Source organism: Seriola aureovittata, chromosome 17, assembly GCF_021018895.1.
Source record: "Seriola aureovittata isolate HTS-2021-v1 ecotype China chromosome 17, ASM2101889v1, whole genome shotgun sequence".
In the NCBI taxonomy this organism is placed as follows: domain Eukaryota; kingdom Metazoa; phylum Chordata; class Actinopteri; order Carangiformes; family Carangidae; genus Seriola; species Seriola aureovittata.
The window spans coordinates 8,009,115-8,030,881 of NC_079380.1; the positions used below are offsets into that span (position 1 = coordinate 8,009,115).

The following is a 21,767-nucleotide window of genomic DNA, read 5'->3' on the forward strand; positions in this document are numbered from 1 at the left end:
CTAACAGGCACGAGCTACTGGAAGAAGCATGTCGCCAAGGACTTCCCTTTGCATCTTGGGACGGACCCACTGTCGTGTCTTGGTTGGAGGTACTGTGCAGTCACAGAAACCTAATGAGAAGGGAGATGGTAATTTAAGAACAAAAGCTGGGTCCTTGTAACATTTCTTTCCTCATTAATTTAATCTCTTGTCTGCCTCCCACCAGCTGTGGGTGGGAATGCCAGCCTGGTACGTGGCGGCCTGTCGCGCAAACGTGAAGAGCGGCGCCATCATGGCCAACCTGTCGGACACAGAGATCCAGAGGGAGATCGGCATCAGTAACCCGCTGCACCGCCTCAAACTGCGGCTGGCCATCCAGGAGATGGTGTCCCTCACCAGCCCGTCCGCCCCGGCCAGCACCCGCTCTGTGAGACCCTGTCGCTGCACATTTGACACACTTAAAAGGAATAAAAATATGTTCTCATGCCATTTAAAAAAAAAAAAAAAAATCCCAGTCTAGTCAGCCTCTCTTTAGGATTAAAGGTAAAGAAGTTCTAAGACTTTAAACACCCTCTTATGCTGATTTATGCATTCATCATATCCATGCTGAGCATAGACCTTTTGTTGAGAATACACAAATGCTGCATTCAGATTGGCTGTGAGAGGCACCAGATGTTTGTAGTTATGAGATTGGTTGAGAGGTTAGTGATCCCTGCTGGGAAACTTGGAGCAGAAACTAGCAATAGGACACAAAAATAAAAACAAAATGTAATTAAAACTTAATGATATCAAACAAAGATGATGTCCAATAAAAAGCAGTTCGAGTGAATTGGAATAAAGGAGGGAAAATGATGCGATTTGTGTGATGCAGCAGGAGTGTCAGTTACTGAGAGAGGGGAGGAAGAAAAGACAGATGCAGGAAAATGTAGAAAGCAAAAGAACGTGAAAGGTATCCTGCGTGTGATAAATGTCAAAAATAATAAAAATACTAATGCGTTTCCCATAGGAGAATGGTAGTAAACTGCACAAACACTGAGTAAATTCCACCTATTTGCCTGAATATAAAACTACATTTTCCCAAACTTCACACAGCGACAAAGATAAACCAGATGTTCAGAAATGTAGTAAAAGTGAGGCACGCAACTTTTTTTTTTTCATGTGTCTCTTTCCAAGAAAGATAGAGTCACGAATAACTAAAACCCAACTTCCTGTGACCGTCGGTTTTTCGAGTTTTGGAGCAAACGCCTGGTTTTGATTCGGCTTGGCTTTTTTCAGTTCCTTACTTTGGCGTCCTATTTATTTACAGCAGGAGTCGTATTCATGAGATGAGACGTTGAAATACTGCTTGACAGATTTAACATATTTATTTTATCAGTTCACACAAACCCGTCGAACCTCTTGTTCATCGAAATCACCATGGCGATGAGAACGCAGTCTGCTGTTTTGGTTGACTAACATCTTGTGACGTGGCTTTTCTTTTCTTTTTTTTGGCAGCGCTTAAATGGACAGGCATTCACTCAGTGCCTCAGGCAGATCAGACAATGTGTGGCGCTCTTTATCTCATAGTTTCACTCTTCTCTTGTTCACATGACCGCAGTCGACCAGTAACGTGTGGATGACCCACGCAGAGATGGAGTCTCTGAACGCTGCCACCAAGCCTCCGGTCAGTGCCCCCGCTGTCCTGCCTCTGTCTGACAAAACCTCTTCTATGTTTTCATGATTATTTTACTTGGGTTTGAATTTATTTTAAGCTTCTACTCTAGTCTGAATCATGTTGACGAGTCTCTCCCCTCCCTCCTCCTCTCACTCTCTCTCTACATTTCTCTTTTTCTATCTCTCTCTCTCTTTCTCTCTCTCTGTCTCTGTCTCTTTAAATATCTATCTTTCTGTGGGCCCAGGCCATAGTGTTGAGCATCTTCTTCTCTCCCTCTGGTTGCTGTTTCAGTGTGAACTGCTTCCAACTAATTACCCGTTCACTAACACACTATTCCTCCCTTTTGTCCTCTTTTCCTGCTGCTGCTGCTGCTGCTGCTGCTCCCTCTTCCTCTGCTTCTCCTCCATCCGTCCACCCTGCTCTCGACCCCCGCTCCCTTTTCCTTCGCCACCTCCACATCACTCTCTCTGGCTCTGTCTCTCTCTGTCTGCCTCTCCTCCTCTCCTCTCGGCACTCCAGGAGCTGAAAGAGTTCAGCTGGGATCAGGTAAGGATCAGCTGCAACTTTCTTTTATTTCTGAAAGGTCAGAATTGACACAACATGCTGCGTATTTTTTTGTCCGTAATTTTATCTCTAGTGAGACTAACCTCAGTGAGTCATGAGCCGCCGACTTGCACCACCATCAGATATCAAGCCGAGCGTGATTCAGCGTTGATCATCTGTGGTTGTCCCCTCCAGATATTGGCCTATGGCGATATGAATCATGAGTGGGTGGGCAACGACTGGCTGCCCAGCCTGGGCCTGCCACAGTATCGCAGCTATTTCATGGAGTCCCTGGTGGATGCCCGCATGTTGGACCACCTGACCAAGAAGGAGCTGAGAGGACAGCTCAAAATGGTGGACAGCTTCCACAGGTAGAGCTCGGCTTGTGCATGCCCGATCTCGCTCACAGCCGTGACTCATATAAATCGTGCTCTTTTGTCACTTCTCGTTTTTTTCTTCTCTGCTGACTCTGCTGTTGTGACACTCTGACTGTTCAGGTGTGTGTCTCCAGGCTCTCCTTAAGTTCTCTTTTTAAAAGAGTTAAGGGCGTCAGAGGCCTCGGATTGTGTTAATGCCCTTTGAGCACAGGTGAGAGTGGAAACACGCCCTCAGTTAACCCTCGCCCCTCTGGCTCTTTCACCTCTCCCAGGGTCAGTTTGCATTATGGCATCATGTGCCTGAAGCGTCTCAATTACGATCGCAAAGAGCTGGAGAGGAGGAGAGAGGAGAGCGCCCACCAGAACAAAGGTGAGCTCCTTTATTTCCCTCTGTCATTATCTCATCATTCATGCCCCAGATGTGGGATGGTATTGAACGTGTCAATGACCCCATCCACCCAACTGATTCTTCTATTCATGCTCTGCTATTGTCTTGTTCAAAGCATACCTTGGTCCTTACTATATAATCCCTTGCATCTATATCCAGGTTAATTATCTACATGATTATTACTATTAGTAACCCATCATTTGTCTAACACATCATTCTGGATCTGTCAACTCATTCATGTGTTAGTTATTGTTCAGTTATTTTTATTGATTTGTGAGAAATGTTATTTATTGTGCCATGCACTTACAAGTATTTGTTTGTCGGACAAGTGTCGATTTTTAGCAAAAACTTAGGTTGAAAAATGAATTATTCATTTTTTAACAGGTTTTCAGCCTCTTCTCTGAGTCCAGGCTTAGACAGATTATGAGACAATGGGCCCCTGGACACAGACGAGTAAAAGGCCCCCATAACCCTTCCTACATAGGACATCCAGACTGAGATCAGTCTTTTAACTGAGCTCTGTGACTTTGAAACAATAAATATTAATAGTCGCTTCACAGGCTCTGACCCAGAGGCCCCAGACACCTTTGGGGCGCCTAGACCTGGGCTACTTGGGCACGAAAATAATTTGCCCAAAATAAGAAGGTTACTGTTCTCTAGCCCTTTTGATCAGAGTCGTAACCCTGGTTTCCTTTGAAAGGTAACTGTGTACATTTTACAACCAAAAAGTCAGAATGAGGATAAGATGTATTGAACTAAAGTTATAGATGCACAAACAAGGGAGAAATGCAAGTTTCTTTTTTGGTTTTGGTTTTTACCTCGCCTATTGTTTTGGCATAAAAAAAGAGATTATAAAGCCTGTAGTAGGACCTATTTTGTTTGAAAGATTTTGGAGACACAAGTCTGACCCAATTCTACCCCAATAGCTGTTGCAGTGTTATGTGGATCCTAAAACGCTTTGCACAGATAAAATCAGGAGACATGGAGCTTTCAAATAGTGTGTAAATTGTCAAGGTTGTGTGAAGACTTTCGGAACAGTTCGGTACAAACCAAAAGGCACCTAAAGTAGCACTGCCAAGGCCAAAGCGTCCCACAGGTGGGACAGTGTTTTTTAAAAGGTTTTGTAGGTTTTGTCTTGTTAGTTTTCCATCATTCTTTGACAAGTTTGACTGTGGAAAAGCTGGTGAAGTCTTAAAGGTCCCATATTTTACACTTTTCCAGTGTTTGAAATTCCAAATGTTGATCCATAAGAATATATATTTGTTTTTTAAGAACCACAAACCATCTCAGTGTAGTTTTACATCTCCTCTCTCAGGCTTCTCTCTGGAGATCTGGTAACAACAGGTGGTGAGACTGTTTACTGAGTGATCGAATAAAAATATAGCAGATTTCAATTAAATGCTCCAAATCCTGCAAGGTTTGACGATGGCTCCATGTGGGCGGGGCTTGTGCCATGGCTGAGAGCAGTGACTGCTTCTTTGTGACATCTCAAAGTTACAGAAGTCCTGATGGCTCATTTTAAGGCTCAGTTTCTGAATATAGACTGTGTGCATTTCTCTGTGGACTGAGCGCTTTCATAGTTTCACGGTATTAATATAGAACCTGCTTTATAATCAAAAAGACACGGACATCTCACTTTTTACATACGAGATCTTTAAAAAGTCTGAAATGTAATTTGGCAAGCACTGCAAAAACCTTGTAGTAACACGTCTCCTTGCTTCAATCCAAATTGTTGATTTTATTATTATTTAATCAGTAACGCCAGGAGCACTAGTAGCATTTGCATTATTACTTTAGCTCTCAAGATCTAAAAATACACTGACATTAAAAGAAAAAAGAAAGTTTTTCTTCCCTTTGATTCACCTCAGTAAACCATAAAAATCATTTACCTTCTTTCATCAGCTTCAGGCTATAAAATAGATTTGTCTCACTCAAACAAAGAATTTTTAAAATCCCATAAACTTAATGATGGCAAACAAAACAGACATTTGCTTTGATTTCTCCTGTCTCCCACAATGTTGGGAGATGTGTGGACCACCCTTTGAATACTCCCCCCCCCCTTTTTTTTTTACTTAAAAGAGATTATAAACCACAACTTCCTAGTGTAATTTGGCTGGTAATGATTACATAAATGTCAACACGCTCAATCATTAAACAAACTCAAATCTTTTGCTCTTTCACCGCTGCGCCTCAGGATACATATGTTGTACATTTACAGTCAGTTCATCTTGGCTCATTTCCACCCAGAATAATTTCCCAAGGGAGGAAATTTGTAGGTTTTTGGATTTGTCTGATGATCAGCTTGACCTGTGCAGTCCACGTCTAGAAAATAAATCAGTAAAGCGGGAACAATTCACAAATATCAGGTAATATAACCCTTGCTGAAGACCATTAATAAGCCCCGAACAGAGCAGCATGTCTCATCCAGCCTGAACTTCAGGAAGTGACCAGAGAAACAATAAGAAACCTGATCCGTCTTATAAAAACAGCGAGCAGACGGCGTACTGTTTGCAGATGGATGCCTCCTCTCCCTCCCCTCACCCTCTCCTCCTTTTCCCCCCCAGATGTGATGGTGTGGTCCAACGAGCGAGTGATGTGCTGGGTGCAGACTATCGGTCTGAAGGAGTACGCCGACAACCTCCGTGAGAGCGGCGTCCACGGGGCTCTGCTGGCTTTAGACGACACCTTTGATTACACTGACCTGGCCTTGCTGCTGCAGATCCCCAATCAGAACACACAGGTAAACGCGCAGGTGGTCGAAAGGTCGCAGGTGACGATGCTTTTCCTCAGCGCTCTGATTCTATGTAATGAGGAGCAGTCAGTGCTAAACACGGGATAGCGGCCAGTTTTTAAGGACAATATTTTAGGCTTGAAGATTTCTTCCAGACATGTATTTTATCATTATTAGTTTGCCCGTTTTAAATTTGAATGAGGTGATGTAATGTTTAGTCACTGTCGCCTCACAGGAAGAAGGTTCCAGGATTGAATCCGGGGCCTTTCTGTGTGGAGTTTGCATGTTCTCTCCCTGCCTGTGTGGGTTTTCCCCAGGTACTACGACTTCCCCCCACAATCCAAAGATATGGATGCAGCTTAGATTAATTGTCATACACCCTCGTCTTTAGGGTAGAGGGTGAGCTGGTAGAGGGTGGGGTGGTAGAGGGTGGGGTGTATGACATGGAACAAACATACCCAGCTGGAATCAAACCATCGTTTGTGCCCGAACAATAGACTATAGGGGCACCTACTCTACCACTACTACAGCATACACATGTTCTTTTGCTCTTTTGTTTCATGATCACTCAGATAGACTTATACATAGGTGGAGACCTTATTTGAATACAGCCAATCAAATCTCGCATAAAGCAGTGACGTCAGCGTCGTATCGTAGGCAGCGCAGACGGTCACACTGAGCCAGTCAAAGTTCTTTTTCCCCGTCTAAATGTGTTTTTCGCCTGACCTCAACCTGAACCAGTTATATCTACTAACTGTAACCTTCACTCCCCTCCCAACCACGGAGGAGGGTGCTACAGGAAAAAAAAGGAGGGACACAGGAGCAGACTGTGACAGAAGCCTGCCAGCCGCTGTCAATCAAACAGACAAAAATGAGCATTTCTGACATTTTCTTCCTTGAAGTAGTACAAACCTAACAACATTTAAAACACATTGATGCATTTTAGACTGCAAAAAGGGATGACTAAATGTTGGTCTGAAAATTTCCACAAAAAAGTTCAGTACCTCATTAAAAATTCTTAAAAGCACATTCTCTTTCTCCCTTGTTGAAAAATCCACAATCTGTGAATATGCAAATAGGTTTAGCTTCAAAGGTTTAACTGCTGTGTGCAGGATGTGTCCTACTTCTACTACCAAAGTCCATTCTCAGTTTACTTCAAGTTTCCACATCACACCTGTCTGAGTTTCACTCTGGACCACAGTTGGCTTCCAAACTAGTTATAATGTCACACGTTAGATTGAAGGTGAGCGCAGAGAAACTTTCTCTGTTCAGCAGATGAATGTGGAAACAGATGTCTCTGTGCCTACGTCGTTCTGCAGAGTGAAGCTCAAACATCCAGGTGAAGTAACAATAAGCAAGACACAGTTTGGATTGGAGTTACCAAGATCAATATACAACCCCTTAATTTAATTCTTTTCAGCATTAAAAAACTTTCTCTTTAATAGCATTTCATTTTGATTATGTTAAAGATTGGCTTTTGTCAGGCAATGGCCTTAATTATATTGACAAAAATAAGTGGTTGATATCAGCAGTTTTTGTTTTAAACCAACACTTCGGAGCCTCAAATAAGACTTTGTATGATACGTGTCCAAAATCATTAAAAGTAACAGTCTGTGCACCCCCGTGACTCGAGGGTTAAGGTGCCAACCATGAATCGCAACATCCCGGCTGCCAGACCTTAAGGTCCAAGACCTTAAGTGCATTTCTTGCTCTATCATTTCCTGTCACCTCCCTGCTGTCTGTAATAAAGGCTTACAATGCCTCATGTGGTCCTTTGGAGTTACAGCTGTACTGGTTTGAAGCATGCATGAATCTCACATATGAGCTAATGAATGCCTGCATCAAGGATTCACCATCTGCAGAGTCCAAACTGATCTCGACACTCTACATCACCTCTCTCCTGCAGGCCAGACAGCTCCTGGAGCAAGAGTACAACTCCCTCATCTCAATGGGAACCGAGAGACGACCCGATGAGGTGGGCATACTAATCAGGAAAAAAAAAATGCAGATTTAACTGATTTAAGTGATGGTTTGGTCGAGCTTGCGTCTTTTCACACACTCTGTCTGTCTGACAGGATGGAACGAAGACGTTCACCCGCTCGCCCTCCTGGAGGAAGATGTTTAGGGAGAAAGATCTCCGGGGCGTGACCTCTGACTCTGCCGAGACCCTGCCTGCTAACTTCCGTGCCTCAGCCATCTCCACGCCCTCCGTTACCCTGAGAAAGGTTCAGAGTGATGGTAAGTGTGACCCTTGACCTCTGACAGCTCCGCTCTCATATTTGCGTTCGTTCAGCTCCTCTGAGCCCCTCGGGCGCGTCTCAATTTAGACGATGTGTGAAAACCTTTCACTCTGTATAGCATTACTCACAAGAAGAGCGGGACGGGAGTCGGGACAAAAGGTCTGTTGTAGCTACGTTACAGGACAGACTCTGATTAGGTGCAACCATTCTGCGGATGTGATAATAAATGAGGCATGTGTTTACATCTTGATTTCGTGGAAATGAGGCTTGAACAGAAACATTTGTCTGTAGGCCACCATACAAAGGGCGTTACATAAGCTGCAAATGCAAAACTGGAGTCACATGCATGAAGCAGTTGGCTGTTTTCATGCTACTCTGCCATTAGTTTGGCGGTGGAATTTTCTTTTTCCTTTAGCAAAGGAACTGGCAATAACAAGGAACAGACGCTTCAAAGTGCAGAGGAAGACTATTATCCCTCATTCCACCTCTTAATAAGAATGCCTGTGGAAGGTCAGTGGTGTTTAAGAGATTGCAGTTACGTTAATGACCCCGTCTGTGTCTCCCGGTCTCCATCGCAGCCAACTCTGGTGCCCGGGGTGAATCTGCCTCAGTGAGGACGTACTCCTGTTGAGGGGCTGAGGTGAGAACTGTCTGCCACATTAATTAAAGTGTTTAGCAGTGCTTCATCTGTGTGGGGGTTTTCAAAAGACAAAAGAGGTTCTCTAAGCCTCCGAGATGGCTTGCACATGTGCCGAGCACATTTATTTGAACCTTGTCGTTTTATGCATTTGTTTGTTGTAGTGGATTGGTTTGAGCCTGGGATTTTAGCAGTTACCCTAAGGTCTTTAAATGGTGAGTTTGGTCTGAGAGGATTTAGGCAGAGTTGAATTAAGGCCACGGAAGCAGTGATGTGGGAATAATGCTGTTTCTCTCCTCAGGGCGCTGACTGGATTGGGACTAGAGGACCCTCTCGCTCATCCACGGAGAAAGAAGCAATGAATATAACCATTTAACTTAAAAATAAATAATCGGTCTGACCATTCTGCAATAACAGAAACAAAGGAATAAAGGGGAAATGACATGAAGAATGTATGAATGTATTTTCCGACCAGACCAGGAAGGTTGAATGGGATCAGCTGTTTTCTCTCTCTGTCTCTCTCTTCCTGTCATTCTGTCTTTGCTCTCTCTCTCTCTCAGTGTGACCGTGCTATGGGGTTAATAAAGGACAACAACGGTGTTGGTTGTGTTCATGCAGGTTTCCCCCTCTCTCTGTGTCTGCACACAGTCAGCAGAGTTGGCAATATCAGGGCTTATTTTCCTACCTTTTAGAGGAAATCACTTGCTGCCATTTATTCTCTTACAGTATGAAAACAACTAAAGGTGTCGCCTTACAACATCTGCTCAGCAACAGATGTTTTTTAATGAGGACTAAGAGGATGTTTAAACTGTAAAATCATTGGGGGGGAAATGGCTAGATGGACATAAATGTGTTACAACTCTAAACAACACCGATGTTCTCCTTTCTACTCATGAGGCGGCTGGTGTCCAGTGTCTGCCACGGTGGCTCCATTGTTGGCTGCTATGGTGCCGTCAGGGGGGTCCAAGTGTCCCCAATTGGTCGGAGTGTTGTAGTAAAACATGTCCGAATTGAGACCGCCATTTATCTCCGACCACATCAGAGGGACCCTCCTGGAGCTTTGTCAATTGGCACCTTGAAAACCGATAGGCTGAGTAATTTCTTGTGAAGGGAGCCCATTGTAGAGATCAAAGGCACAGAGTTTGGATGGGACAGGGTGGAGCGAGGCTACAGAGGCATTGTGTTCAATGATTTTATTTGTTGGTGGCAGGTAATCCATAAAGTTGGCGTTGGTGCCACTTTCTGAAAAGGCCTTCTTTACAAAGGGTTCATACGTTCTTTTAAAGTTTGCTTTGTCAATGTTAAAGGGTCACTATGAGTTCAGTTAACTCGTCATGGAGGGCACTACTCGGCCTGTGGAAACAGCTGAATAACGTGTCTGTGGTTCTGGACTGACACTTATGATGTCACATTGATGTCATCGAGGATATCTCGCCTCGGGTTTGAGACTTCAACAGAAATCCTGTATTATAACCTAGAGGCATGGTGTTAGAAATAGCTGTGCATTCAGGCGCCCCGGTGGCTCACCTGGTAGAGCACATACCACACTAACCGCAGCGGCCATGGGTTTGAATCCGACCCCTGACCCTTTGCTGCATGTCATCCCCTCTCTCTCCCCATCCTTCCTGTCTCTCTCTCACTGTCTCCATCACAATAAAAGCAAAAATGCCCAAAAATAAAATAAGAAAATCTTTATCAAAGTGCAAGACTGAATCGTTAGAGTATATCATTTATTAATGCTTTGTAGATAAGTAAACAGCTACTAAGGTTTGGATGGCAACATTGTGAGAAACACAGCTGGATGGAGTAAATTTTCAAACACTGTAAAAAAAACAATTAACAACTAACAATTAAAATGTTCATTACATAACATTTATACGTGGAGACTTAGTAGACAGCAAAGTCATGATTTTTTACTTTTTAGCCACGCTAGCGACATGTTGCAGTCTGAAATACCTCAGCAGCTATTGGATGGATTTCCCTGAAATTTGGTCGATGCATTCATGGTCCCCTGAGGATGATTTGTAATAACTTTGGTGATCCCCTGACCTTTCATCCAGCACCATCATCAAGTTAAATTGTCAGATTGAACTGGATACTTTGGTTTACAATGCTAACATGTTAACGTTAGCACTGTAAGTTAGCAACAATGTCCTCAAATACAGCCTCACAAAGTCACTAGCATGGCCGTAGCATGACTCATGAGTCTCATTGATGAGCCATTAGGTCTGAGGTGAGAAAGGTTAGTAAGTTAAGGTAATCCCGCCTGGTTACAGTTTGAAATATTAATAAGTTAGTAACAAATGGATATTAGTGAAGAAGACAATGCAAGTTATGAGAACATACACTAGTAAAATGGATTTTTCACAACCTGGGAACCCAAAAGTTCTACAGTATATTAAACATTTAATAAAACATGAATAAATTGTGTATTGTTTTTACAAAATCCCATTAATTAAAAACTATAAACCCTTTGTAAAGTATGTCTCACTGGAAAGCGGTACCTAAGTTTTAAATATATTGAGAAAGACATCTGTTTGAAGCCTGACTCAAACTCAAATTCCTCACTAGCACTCCACGACGTCGCTCTGCGGTTTATGACCTGTAATCATCAGCTCAGGGTCTTGGGTAATCCTTATGATGGGAGAGGCAACAGAGAGACAAAACAGCGACTCAAAGGGAGGAGGTAAAAAAACAACAAAAAAAACCAACAAAAGGATGGACAGAAGCTGGTCATTTTACTGCACACACAAGCCATAACAGAAACCAAGAGCTCTCTGGGGGGTGAGATCAGAGAGAGGCAGGAAGAGAGGGGCGAGCCCGAGGAAGCCCAGGAAACAAAACCTTTAGCCTCTGTGTTTACGATGCATGTCAAACAAACGACAATGACCTAAAAACATTTTTTTGGTGGTGAAGGTGATATGAGGTGTCGTTAAAAAAAATATATATCTGTATGATAAACCTACAGGGGTGGGAGCCTGGGGATCAATTTGTAAAATGTGTGTATTTTTTTCAGTTGTATTTTTTATTTTTTACGATAACTATTTATTTTCTTTAGGTATGTATTGGATAAATGTATGTACATGTTCCGTTCCTTCTCGACTTCATTTGAACTAGTTTTAAAAGTAAATATGAAACATTGAAAATGGTCATTCAAATATGCTACTGTATGTGTACATTTTGAGAACAAATTGTGCAATGATTTAACAGATTTCCATGATTAAAGTGATAGTAATACAAACTGAAAATATCATCTGGGAAAATAAACAATAATGATGATGACGACGATGATTATGGTGATGATAATGAAAATGGTGATGTAAAAGAAAAAAATAAAGCGATCCAGGTGGATCTGCTGATCATCGCAAAACTTTCTCAGTATTTATTTTCCCTATTGATTTGTTTTATTCTTGCTCTCTCTGCAGTGAGTCAACGTTGTGCAGAGGTTCAGTGTTAGTGGGAATTTTCAAGTACCGTCTCAATTACAATTCACAGATATTTGCATTTCTATTCTACGGGATTTTAAAATTATACACCACTACAGTTATGATATATTGACCTTTTTATTCCACTACAGTCATTTGCCAGCTACACTATAGCTACTAGCTGGTTCAGATTTTACACACAAAACATGCAGGACTTTATCTACTTGCGTACACTTATGACTTTTACTCAACTACACTTCAAAGACAAAAATTGTACTCTCCACTACATTTCTATGAAGTTATTGTTACTTTGAAGCAAAGCTTTTAGTCAGTGGAATGAAATTTCTTTTATTTTGAAAAATGTGATAGACCATATGCTGTGTTTATCACAGCAGGAAATACCATCACAGTCAGCTCCTCCATTGTCAGTCATGTTGTGTTCGCTGCATTTTTGAACAGCTCAGTTTGAACTTGACATTGTCCTAAGAGTGGCTACATTTGATGAAGATGAGGCAGAAATATCTTCACCAGAGCACCAGTGGCCTTATCTTAAGTCCATGTTTGAAATTTTAGAGATAAAGATTCCTTTCCTTTTAAAATACACACGTCATCACTGCCTACAAATACCTGCTGTCCAACTTAAGAAAGTGTTGAGGTATGTAATGTGCCTATAATTCCAGATAAACTTTTAAACAGACAGCTTGTAGTAGTTGCTGTTTTTATGCTATGGATGAAATTACTTATGGCCATTTGTTTGGCTTTGTAGCATATTCAACAGGTTTTTTTTATTCCACAGGTTCTTCAGTAAGTCAGTACATCCAGTAGGTTGTTTCAGAGTCATTAGGTCCCATAAATGCACAGAGGAACAATACAACAATGTGTTGACATTAAAAAAAATGTACGTTTGAATATTAAAGTATTTTTAAAAGCAAGTACTCCAGTACTTTAACCCAAGTAAAAATTTAACTGACCATCTTTGACTTGTATCGGAGTAATGTTTGACCAGGAGTATTTGACTCAAGTAATGGAGTTGTGTCCACCTCTGTATGTGGCTGTAGTTTCATGTTTTGCTGCTCTCTGAGAGGAAACTGGTTACAGCAGTAAAATTTTAAAAATAAAGTTTTCTTTATCAAAGAAATCCCAGAGTACTAATTAAGAGTAATTAAATTCTGCATTTAATGAGTAAAAAGATCCTTTATTACCATGTTTGGCAGGCAAACTGAACAAACCAGCAGCTGGTAAAACTACCTTCTTTAGGTGTCATATTAACCACATTTGACAAGCGCCACAGACAGAGATGTATCATCAGCCTGAATGAAATCATGCTAAAATGTGCCCATGCTGTTAATTTGCGTATCAAATACATTTTCCCCATCGGACTCTAAAAGCACTGTTACAACATTCATGGTGATCCATATGAGAACAGTGTGGAGCAGTAAAATGGAGCCTCAGTAGGTGGCGCTCCTTCCTCTTACAACCCGACTGGACCAGAGGCTGGAATTATCATTAGACACTTCTTCTATAAATACACACAGATATACATAGCTTCATACATAAATGTATACTGGTGTCATATTGTACACATACGTAAAGGAATATATTAATATCAAAGACATACACATGCTTACATACTAATCAAAAATAACTTAGATTATGAAAGATAAATCATACAAAAACAAAAAACAGTACTTTTCAAAGTAAAATCTCTATAAATGACAATTTTCCCTAGAGCTAGTATTGAGGTCTTCTTGTTTTTTTCAAAAGTCATTTGAAGCTGTGGTGGATGGAGGGATCAGAAAGGAGAGAAAAACTGTGGATTAAGGCAGGAATAACTTCCATCATTTTAAGCGAGTGAAAGTGCACACAGAGGGATGTCACAGCTGCTCTGCTCTGTGTCACTTTCTACTTCTTGCCATCTCCCTCAATCCCCCTCCCTCCTCTCTCCCTCTCTCTCTCTCTCTCTCAGGCTCTCCCCTTCCTCGCCAAGACCTCCCTCCCCGGTGCCTGATTGGCTCTGGACAGCAACACGCAGACGCAGGACGAGTCGATGCGGATCCACCTCCATCCGGTTCTGTTGTTTTCATCTTTGGTGAGTGCTCGTACGAACGACTGCTTGGCTTTGCATTCGCTCAACCACTGTTTTTTATCCACGCCCAAGCAGCCTGCCCCGGCTACGCCCATCGCCGGGGATTTTGCTGCCGTGCCGGCACCCCTCGACCTGCTAGAATTGCTCTGCTGCTCGGCCTGGCGACAGCGAGTCTCATAGAAGTACTGTTTGAGTGGTCCTGTCTGGGTTTGGATTTCCTGCAAGATGGTGACCACATTACCACGGGAGTCGATGGCAGTCTTCTTGTCGGTGACCCAAATGCTTTCCGTCTCGCACACCGACTTTTCCCCTCTCCGCCTGTCAATCAAGTGCGAGCGTTTATCCCTTTTAACGGGACGGGCAACCTCACTGTTAACTCTAGAAGAATCTGCCCAACTCAGAGTCGTGCCCCTGTCGATCGCCCGGTCCCCATGACCCTCGATGTGTCCGTCCATGTCCTCCTGCTCCTCTCCATCCCCGTCCTCCTCCAGCAGGCCGGTCTCCAACATGAGCAGGCGAGGGGGGTGTTCTGGAGGAGACAGGGATGGTGAGAACAGGACTCGTGGATGTGCGTCCAGAAACATCTCGTCTCCTTCTAGGATGCTGTCCAGCCCGGTTCCCAGACCCAGCCCTGCCTCTAGGGTCAAGCTCTCCTCATCCAGACCTCCTTCAGCTCCGGGTGTCCCCGTCCTGATTGCTGATGTATCTCTCAGCTGCTCCGAAGGAACAGTCGGTTCTGGTCCTCTTTGACCCTTTAGATTTGCAACAGGACTGACGACATTACGGATATCCGCTGCAGAAACCTGCAACGGTCTATCTGTAGAGTCCTGAAGGATGTCGTTCTTGGAAAAGTCCACAAAACTGGTGTAATCTTGCCTGCTGCTGCTGCTGCTGCTGCTGCTGTCAGCTCTGTAGTCCTTTGGTAGAGAATTATCCTCAGAAAAATCTTCGGTCCTGAGTGTTCCTGCTCCTGCGGGAACATCCAAACTGTCACTGCGTCTGTTATCGCTGCCTGAGTTGCCATTTGATTGGTAGGTTTCTTGATTGTCCACTTTGAACGTGGAAGTCTCTTCATGTGCCGAGGATTTCACATAATCCTTACGGTTCTGGAGGTTTTGTCTGTTGGTGTTGAAGTCCGCCTGTGAGTTATTTCCATGGAAGTTGTAGTCCACAGTTGGAGCTGCGAGGCGAGCGACCGGGTCATGACGGTGCTCTCTGCGGTTGTCGAAGCCAGGCTCTGTCGTCGCGGCAGCAATCCTGGACACGGGGTTGTGAGGGAAGGGCAGGGCCGAGGCAATCACCATGGCAACCAGGGGAAGCCAGTGCATCACTCCCAAGACGTATCAGCTGGCGGTTAAAAGAGAGGAGAAACAGAGGAAGAGGGAGACAATTTTATTTTAAACAATGCAAATTGTGGCTTATACAGTTGAACTAAGTACATTAATTAAAATGTAAAATGAGAGGTTTTACAAGTGGCCCGCAGCTTTATGACTCTGGTGCTTTAACTGCTGAGGTATGGCTTTAAAATCTTGGCAGAACTCATGGAAAAATAGGACCAAATACAGCAAGGTCGCCTTCTGCCTCGTCATGTGGGAAGACGGAGTTGGGCTATGAATGTCGTAGATTCTGGCGTCTGAATGGCTGACCTTCAAACAGATACACTGACAATCTGGTATGTATGCAATTCAGAGACTTTACAGCCAAAAGGAAATGGATTAAAAAGACATCTGCAACCCAGGAGAACAAACCTTTCCTCTCAGCTTTTAAGGGCATGATTTTTTCGTTTTCTTTTTTGTTTTGTTTTTTCTCTAGAATCCAAGAGACTCTTTAAAAGATTCTTTTTAAATCTGTGGTAACAAACATGGTTTTTGCCGTAAGTCCACAAAACCACACATGCAGCAGGAGAGCATGCCGGTGTTGCTGAGGCATCCTTCAGGTACTGAACTTGGTCGCACCTGGGCTATGGGCACATTTGTTTTCCTTTAGAAAGGTGGTGCCAGAACATGACTTAATACATCTGTCACCTCAGACCGGAGGAGTTTTACCTAGAGTATGTGCAACCATTACTACTGTAAACTTCCTGCCTGCCACAAGCTGCTTTATCTAAGCTTTGCTCAACTAACAAAAGGATTAGTGGCAGATTTTGTGAAGCAAACTATGAAATGAATACTGCAGTACATGACAGTACAGTATGTTATTAAAAAGTGTAGAGCATGTTACTAAAAGTGTATTTTAGGGCTGCAATTATTAGTCAAATATTGTATATATAATATATTTATCCATTTTCAGGCAAAAAGCATTTGTTATTTTTCCTTGACTTACATTATGATTGGACAAAACACAACATCTGATCATGTCACCTTGGGTTCTGGGAAACAATATAGTCTAATCTTTTATTGACCAAACATTTAATCAATGAATAATCAGCAGATTAAACAATAATGAAAATAATTGTTAGCTGTAGCTCTAGTGTTTTTATTTAAAGCAGCAAATGAGATTGTGCAGTTAGCTGTATGAATTATTTAAACATTTAAAGTTGTAGAATTTAAACTTGACTCTTCATTATTCTACAGCATGTTAAAAGTCATTATAATAACTGTTACAAAACTCAAGTAAAACACTCCCTCCTGTAGTGTTAACATTTCCTGCCATGCATGAGACTTTTCAGCTGTATGAGTTTGTCACGTCTGACACCGTCGGAACAAAACTAAAATTATGAGTCAAATGATTCATTTGTGTTTGAAAGTGAAGTCCACCTGTGAGTAAGAGGAAAAGTATTCCAGTCACCCATCCATGTGGCACGTACAGTGGGACGGCTTTCAAGCAGTACGCTGAAGCCTCTTCAGCAGAGGTAAACATCGATTTAGTTATTTGTTTGAAAGCAGGGAGGAGGTCACTTGGAAAGAGTTAAAATAGGTGGAATGATGAGAATGTGAGTGATGCCGCTTTACTGGCGAGGCTCCGTCAAGGTTTCCTCAGGCTGGAGGGGGGAGGGGGGAGGGGTGGGGGTGGGTGCGTGCAGGGCAGTAGAAGGTAACTGCGAAGGAATGGATGTCATGACTGTGTTTGTTTGCATGTGGCGTGTTTGTGTTTCCCTGTACGGGTGTGTGAGAGTGACTGAGTGGATGTTTCATCAATGGCCATCCGTGACTGTGACTGTGTGACTGTGTGTGTGTGTGTGTGTTTGTGTGTGTGTGTGTGTGTGTGTGTGTGTGTGTGTGTGTGAACATGTGAACGAGTGACAAAACCAAATCCTTTCAGTGGCAGGACTTGTACTCAGCAGGGCCACACCCTGGACACAATGCAGACGCCGAGGAGCAACAAGGTTTGGTTGACACATCACTCCCACAGTCACCTCCGGCACTCAAATTGCCTGCTTGTCATGCTGACGATAAATCACATCAAAGTCCGTAGAGCTTTCGCTTTGCTGTGGCTACTGATCCACGCACCTGCCTGCCAAATAAACCCAGGTGTTTTGGGTGATGAAAGCTGATTAAAAAAGTTATACACGCACATCAAATGCGGCGCGGCCCTGCCAACTGCAATTAAAGCCGAAAACAGAGTGTGGTGTGCAGCCACGGTGAAAACGACCTGGTGGAGCTAGAGGGGACGAGGAGATCATTAGAATGGAGAGAGGAGGTGGTACAGGGTGAATATCCAGGACAAATCTGGTGTGTTCTGCTGCAGGAGACTTATATGCTTCTTAAGGGGCTTTCTCGGAGCACTCAGACACCACACAGAAGGCAGGCGAGCAGACTCTCAAGTGGTTTCTTTGTAAAACAGCAGCAGCAGCAGCAGCACTTCATCACCACGCTCCATTTGCTACAATGACATGCATCATTTGCGCTCCCTGCAAGGCTGGACGAGGACCACGACGTTCTTCCACCCTCTGGACCAGACCCAAGCACTTTGAATCCCCCTCAGACGAGCACACACACACACACGCACACGCGCACGCGCACACACACACACACACACACACACACACACACACACACACACACACACACACACACACACAGAAGCAAAAATCCCATGCTCTCTCTAAAATGTGAGGTTTAAATAAATATAAACCCTCTCAACGCTACACACTTTTGTTAACTTGAAATTCTTCCCAGTGAGCGCAGGAAGAATACTTCAAAATCCCAGGACAGGCCTACACAGACAGACAGAGACCAACCACCTCATCAGGCAAAAATCCATGAATAAACAGACAAAATATGACTAAATAGACTAAACTATGTCTTGACAATCGGACCTAAATGTAAGGCCTCCGCGGACTACACTGGTTCCATTATGAAGTCCTTTCGACTGCACAGTGATGAAATAGCTCAGGCCTTGGTGACAGATACTCTGTTGTTTTTTCACCACTATTGTGGATCTGTGAGATGTTCAGAAACACAGTAATAAGAAACCTGGAGATGCAACTTGTTTCAACTCTTCTCCCAAACTGTGCAATACACAAACATTCCCAAAAGGATATCAGGTAACATTTTTAAGTGACAGCTTGAAACTGATCTTTTACACTTTGCTCTCTCTCCCACCGCACCACTATTTAGGATTTTTTATCTTATAATTGCTTCTATTTATTATTTAATGTATCAGCGATTGCACTTGTTTCTGCTTAACCATCTTCCTGTTTTCTTGTTTCTCCTTATTATAAATCACACAGCTACACTTATAAATATATATAAAGGGTTCTGTATAAAAATGATTAGGGCTGCAATTAACGTTTAGCCATTTTTTTAATCGATTAATCTGATAGTTCCTTTCTTGGTTAATTGATGAATCCTTTCATCTATTAAACATTAGAAAACTGGAGGGAAAACTGCAATTTCAAAGTCCAAGGGGATGTTAGAATACTTGTTTCATCCAGCCAAAACCCAGATAAATTACATTTACAATGTGGGACCAGAGAAAGCAGCAAATTCTCACATTTGAGGAGCATAAACAGGGAAAGTTCTTTGCTGAAAAATGACTTCATTGATTACTTGATTATCAACATAGCTGTCTGGTATGTTCTTTCTTGTTTTTCTTTATTATTGAGCCACTTAAAATAAACATTAAAGCATGAAACAAACCGTCTTGTTGCCATGCAGCTGCTAACACAACAGACTAACATCAACATACAGAACAACAATAAAGAAAAGTGTTTCTTGAGTAACTCTGGCACCCGGTAAGTCGGTCTGACTTCTGTTTCGAGTGTTGCCAGTGTGAACCGCAGGGGTTTAATCCAGATGAGTGACGGAGGAATCGGGGGGAGTTATGGCACACAGGGCCTCTGGCTGCAAGACCCTCCCCAGACGCCATAAAGCGCCTCCACACCTGGCAGTGGCTACTGTGCTATTAGCGTGTTAACCAAGTAATCCCCTCCCTGATGTGTGGCTAATGTCAGAAACATCCATCTGACACAGAGATAATGCATTCTGTGTTAGTGTTAGGACCGGGCCCCGTCCTGTCCTAATCCTGCCTCTTTGAAGTCCTGTAACCTAAAGAGTGACAGGGTGGGAGATGTCTGGAGGCCAGATGATTGGAGGAAGTTTTCATAAAAACAGTTTGCACCTCACATTGCGTATTTCAGGAGATTTTTTTTATGACAGACTCGGCCTGACTAAGCTGTCTGAAATGCATCTGAGTACCACCATTAGTAGCAGTGACAACGGGAGTGACTGTGACACCATGTGACATGGAAAACACATGTACAGGTAAATGTTTGCCCCCCCACACACACACACTCTTTCTGTAAGGGTAAAGTAAAAGCCTTGGCCTCACATGTGCTCATTTACAATGCCCTGCTGTCTCACTGTGCAAACAGCCCATTAATTCCAGGTCTGTGATTGTTTCATACCACACTCAGCCTGCAGGATCCAGCTCCCTCCTCTATAACCCTGGCTCCATATGAACTCTTAGTTATCAGTGACATTTCTCTCAAATCTCTTTCTCTCACACATCAGCACACAAAATGCACATTTCTGACCAGGTACTGTACATGCATTAGTGCAATAAAACAGCATGATAAATATCTTAATGTTTTAAAAGCCTGCCTGACATCATATATTACAATGTGATGAAAAATTGCAAGTGAAATTAGACTGCACAGAGGATGCATGCGCTATAATCTTCTAAATGAAACTATATTCTTAGTGTTCATTTCACTTGCACTTGCACGAAAAAGAAAACCTCCCACGGAGCTTGATCAGCCCCTGATCTGTTGACAATATCGACCTGAGACATCAGCTGCAGGTATGTTTGCAAATGCAACCTGTGTGATCTACCTGCGGGTTTGGATTGTGAGTCGGTAGCTCACACTTCACCTGACTGACTGCCAACGAAAACAAAATGTGAAATAGGCTGCAGCTGCAGGACGGCCAGAGAAAATGTGCAACAATGTAAGACTATCATCGGCGTGTTTTAATATGCTTTGATCGTGTGTGAAGTTGCTAAATAGAATTTTTTTTAAATGCATAAAATAACTGAATCCAAAAGAAAAATGTTCTAAACATGTCAATTGTGTCTGCATGTATGAGTTGAGGGTTGAGTGATAGATAAGCATGCAAATATATAAATGAACGCCAAATAATTAAATAATTTAACTTCTAAGGTTGATAAACTAACCTCCTTCAATAACTTAGTGTTCACTCACATTATGTAACTGCCAGTGTATTTGTCAGAGAGAATAAATCAATAACTAAATTGATATATACATATATTAATTCAAATGCTAATAATAGTGTATAGTGTGTAGTTTAAGGCCTCCTTGTATGATTGAAAACCATACCGTTTAGGTGAGATCCGGACCCCGCGTCCTTCCAGCTGACACCACATTGATTATAGAGTCCTGTCGCCAGTTGCTCAACTGGTTAAAAAAAATAAAGCCAAATAACACTTTCGCACGGTGAGCGCAAAACTAATCACAAACATTTCTTTCTTCTTTTAATAGTCCGTGACATCGCATGTGCCCCCTCAAATTCCGACGAGGAAAAAAATAGGAACGTAAAATAAACCAGAAAACTGTCCCCTATCCTGGGAGCGCCTCCACTATGACAAAACAGTGTGGGGGGAAAAAAGCCCAGAAAGATATCAAAAATGAAAATATGTCTTAAAATGCAGTTATTCCACGAGTTGTTACTCCTCCAAGGCGGGCCAGGGGGAAGGTATCTCAGTCCAAATATCTGAACGAAGAAGTGGAGAGGTGAAGAAGTTGGCCAAATGTTTTAAGATCTGAACTCCGCCTGGAACGCGTAAAGTCTGACAAACCGTTAAGTTAGCACGAGTTACAAACACAACTTCCGGTCGTGGCTTTCAAAATAAAATCTGACTTCAGATAAATAGCAGTGGGACGTTATACTAGCAGGAGTGCTTTTATTTTCAAAGACAAAAACAGCTACTTCCGTCGCAGTTTCTTCTTAGCTACCACTAACTTGGCAAGCTAACGACTCCGGTTTCCCATGGGAATCGCAAAGACAAGACGAAGTTTTTTTTTTCCTCGGGAGGTTAGTATATTGAAAACAGATCTTACTATAAACGTCTGTGAGAGCAAGATGTATCTAATACCGTTTTCATAAACAGAGGCACACAATATGAAACAGTTGTCCAGGTTTTTGGGGCTCAAAATTAGCCAAAAAGTCAAATTTCCCTGCTAGCTAGACTTGATACAGCCAGTTGTGTGACTTCGTATGTGCGTGACAGAGATTTTTTTTTTTTTAC

The 21,767-nt window shown here is 42.7% G+C and overlaps 2 protein-coding genes across 2 annotated transcripts in view; one reads left to right on the top strand and one right to left on the bottom strand.

Annotated features, from left to right (window-relative positions):
- ppfia3 (PTPRF interacting protein alpha 3) overlaps window positions 1-11,831 on the top strand; it is a 31,072-nt gene extending 19,241 nt beyond the window's left edge. The window contains exons 21-31 of the mRNA XM_056401451.1: window positions 8-89; window positions 206-406; window positions 1,577-1,642; window positions 2,153-2,179; window positions 2,372-2,547; window positions 2,826-2,923; window positions 5,506-5,681; window positions 7,579-7,647; window positions 7,748-7,910; window positions 8,491-8,552; window positions 8,851-11,831. Of these exons, the coding sequence (XP_056257426.1) occupies window positions 8-89; window positions 206-406; window positions 1,577-1,642; window positions 2,153-2,179; window positions 2,372-2,547; window positions 2,826-2,923; window positions 5,506-5,681; window positions 7,579-7,647; window positions 7,748-7,910; window positions 8,491-8,543 (1,111 nt within the window). The 3' untranslated portion in view covers window positions 8,544-8,552; window positions 8,851-11,831. The remainder of the gene's footprint in view (window positions 1-7; window positions 90-205; window positions 407-1,576; window positions 1,643-2,152; window positions 2,180-2,371; window positions 2,548-2,825; window positions 2,924-5,505; window positions 5,682-7,578; window positions 7,648-7,747; window positions 7,911-8,490; window positions 8,553-8,850) is intronic.
- Window positions 9,280-21,373, bottom strand: LOC130185149 (uncharacterized). The gene is made up of 2 exons (XM_056401452.1): window positions 20,839-21,373; window positions 9,280-15,407 (listed from the first exon to the last, which is right to left on the bottom strand). The coding sequence occupies exon 2, from the start codon at window positions 15,386-15,388 to the stop codon at window positions 13,937-13,939; it is 1,452 nt and encodes a 483-aa protein (XP_056257427.1). The 5' UTR covers window positions 15,389-15,407; window positions 20,839-21,373; the 3' UTR covers window positions 9,280-13,936.
- Between the last annotated feature and the right edge of the window lie 394 nt (window positions 21,374-21,767).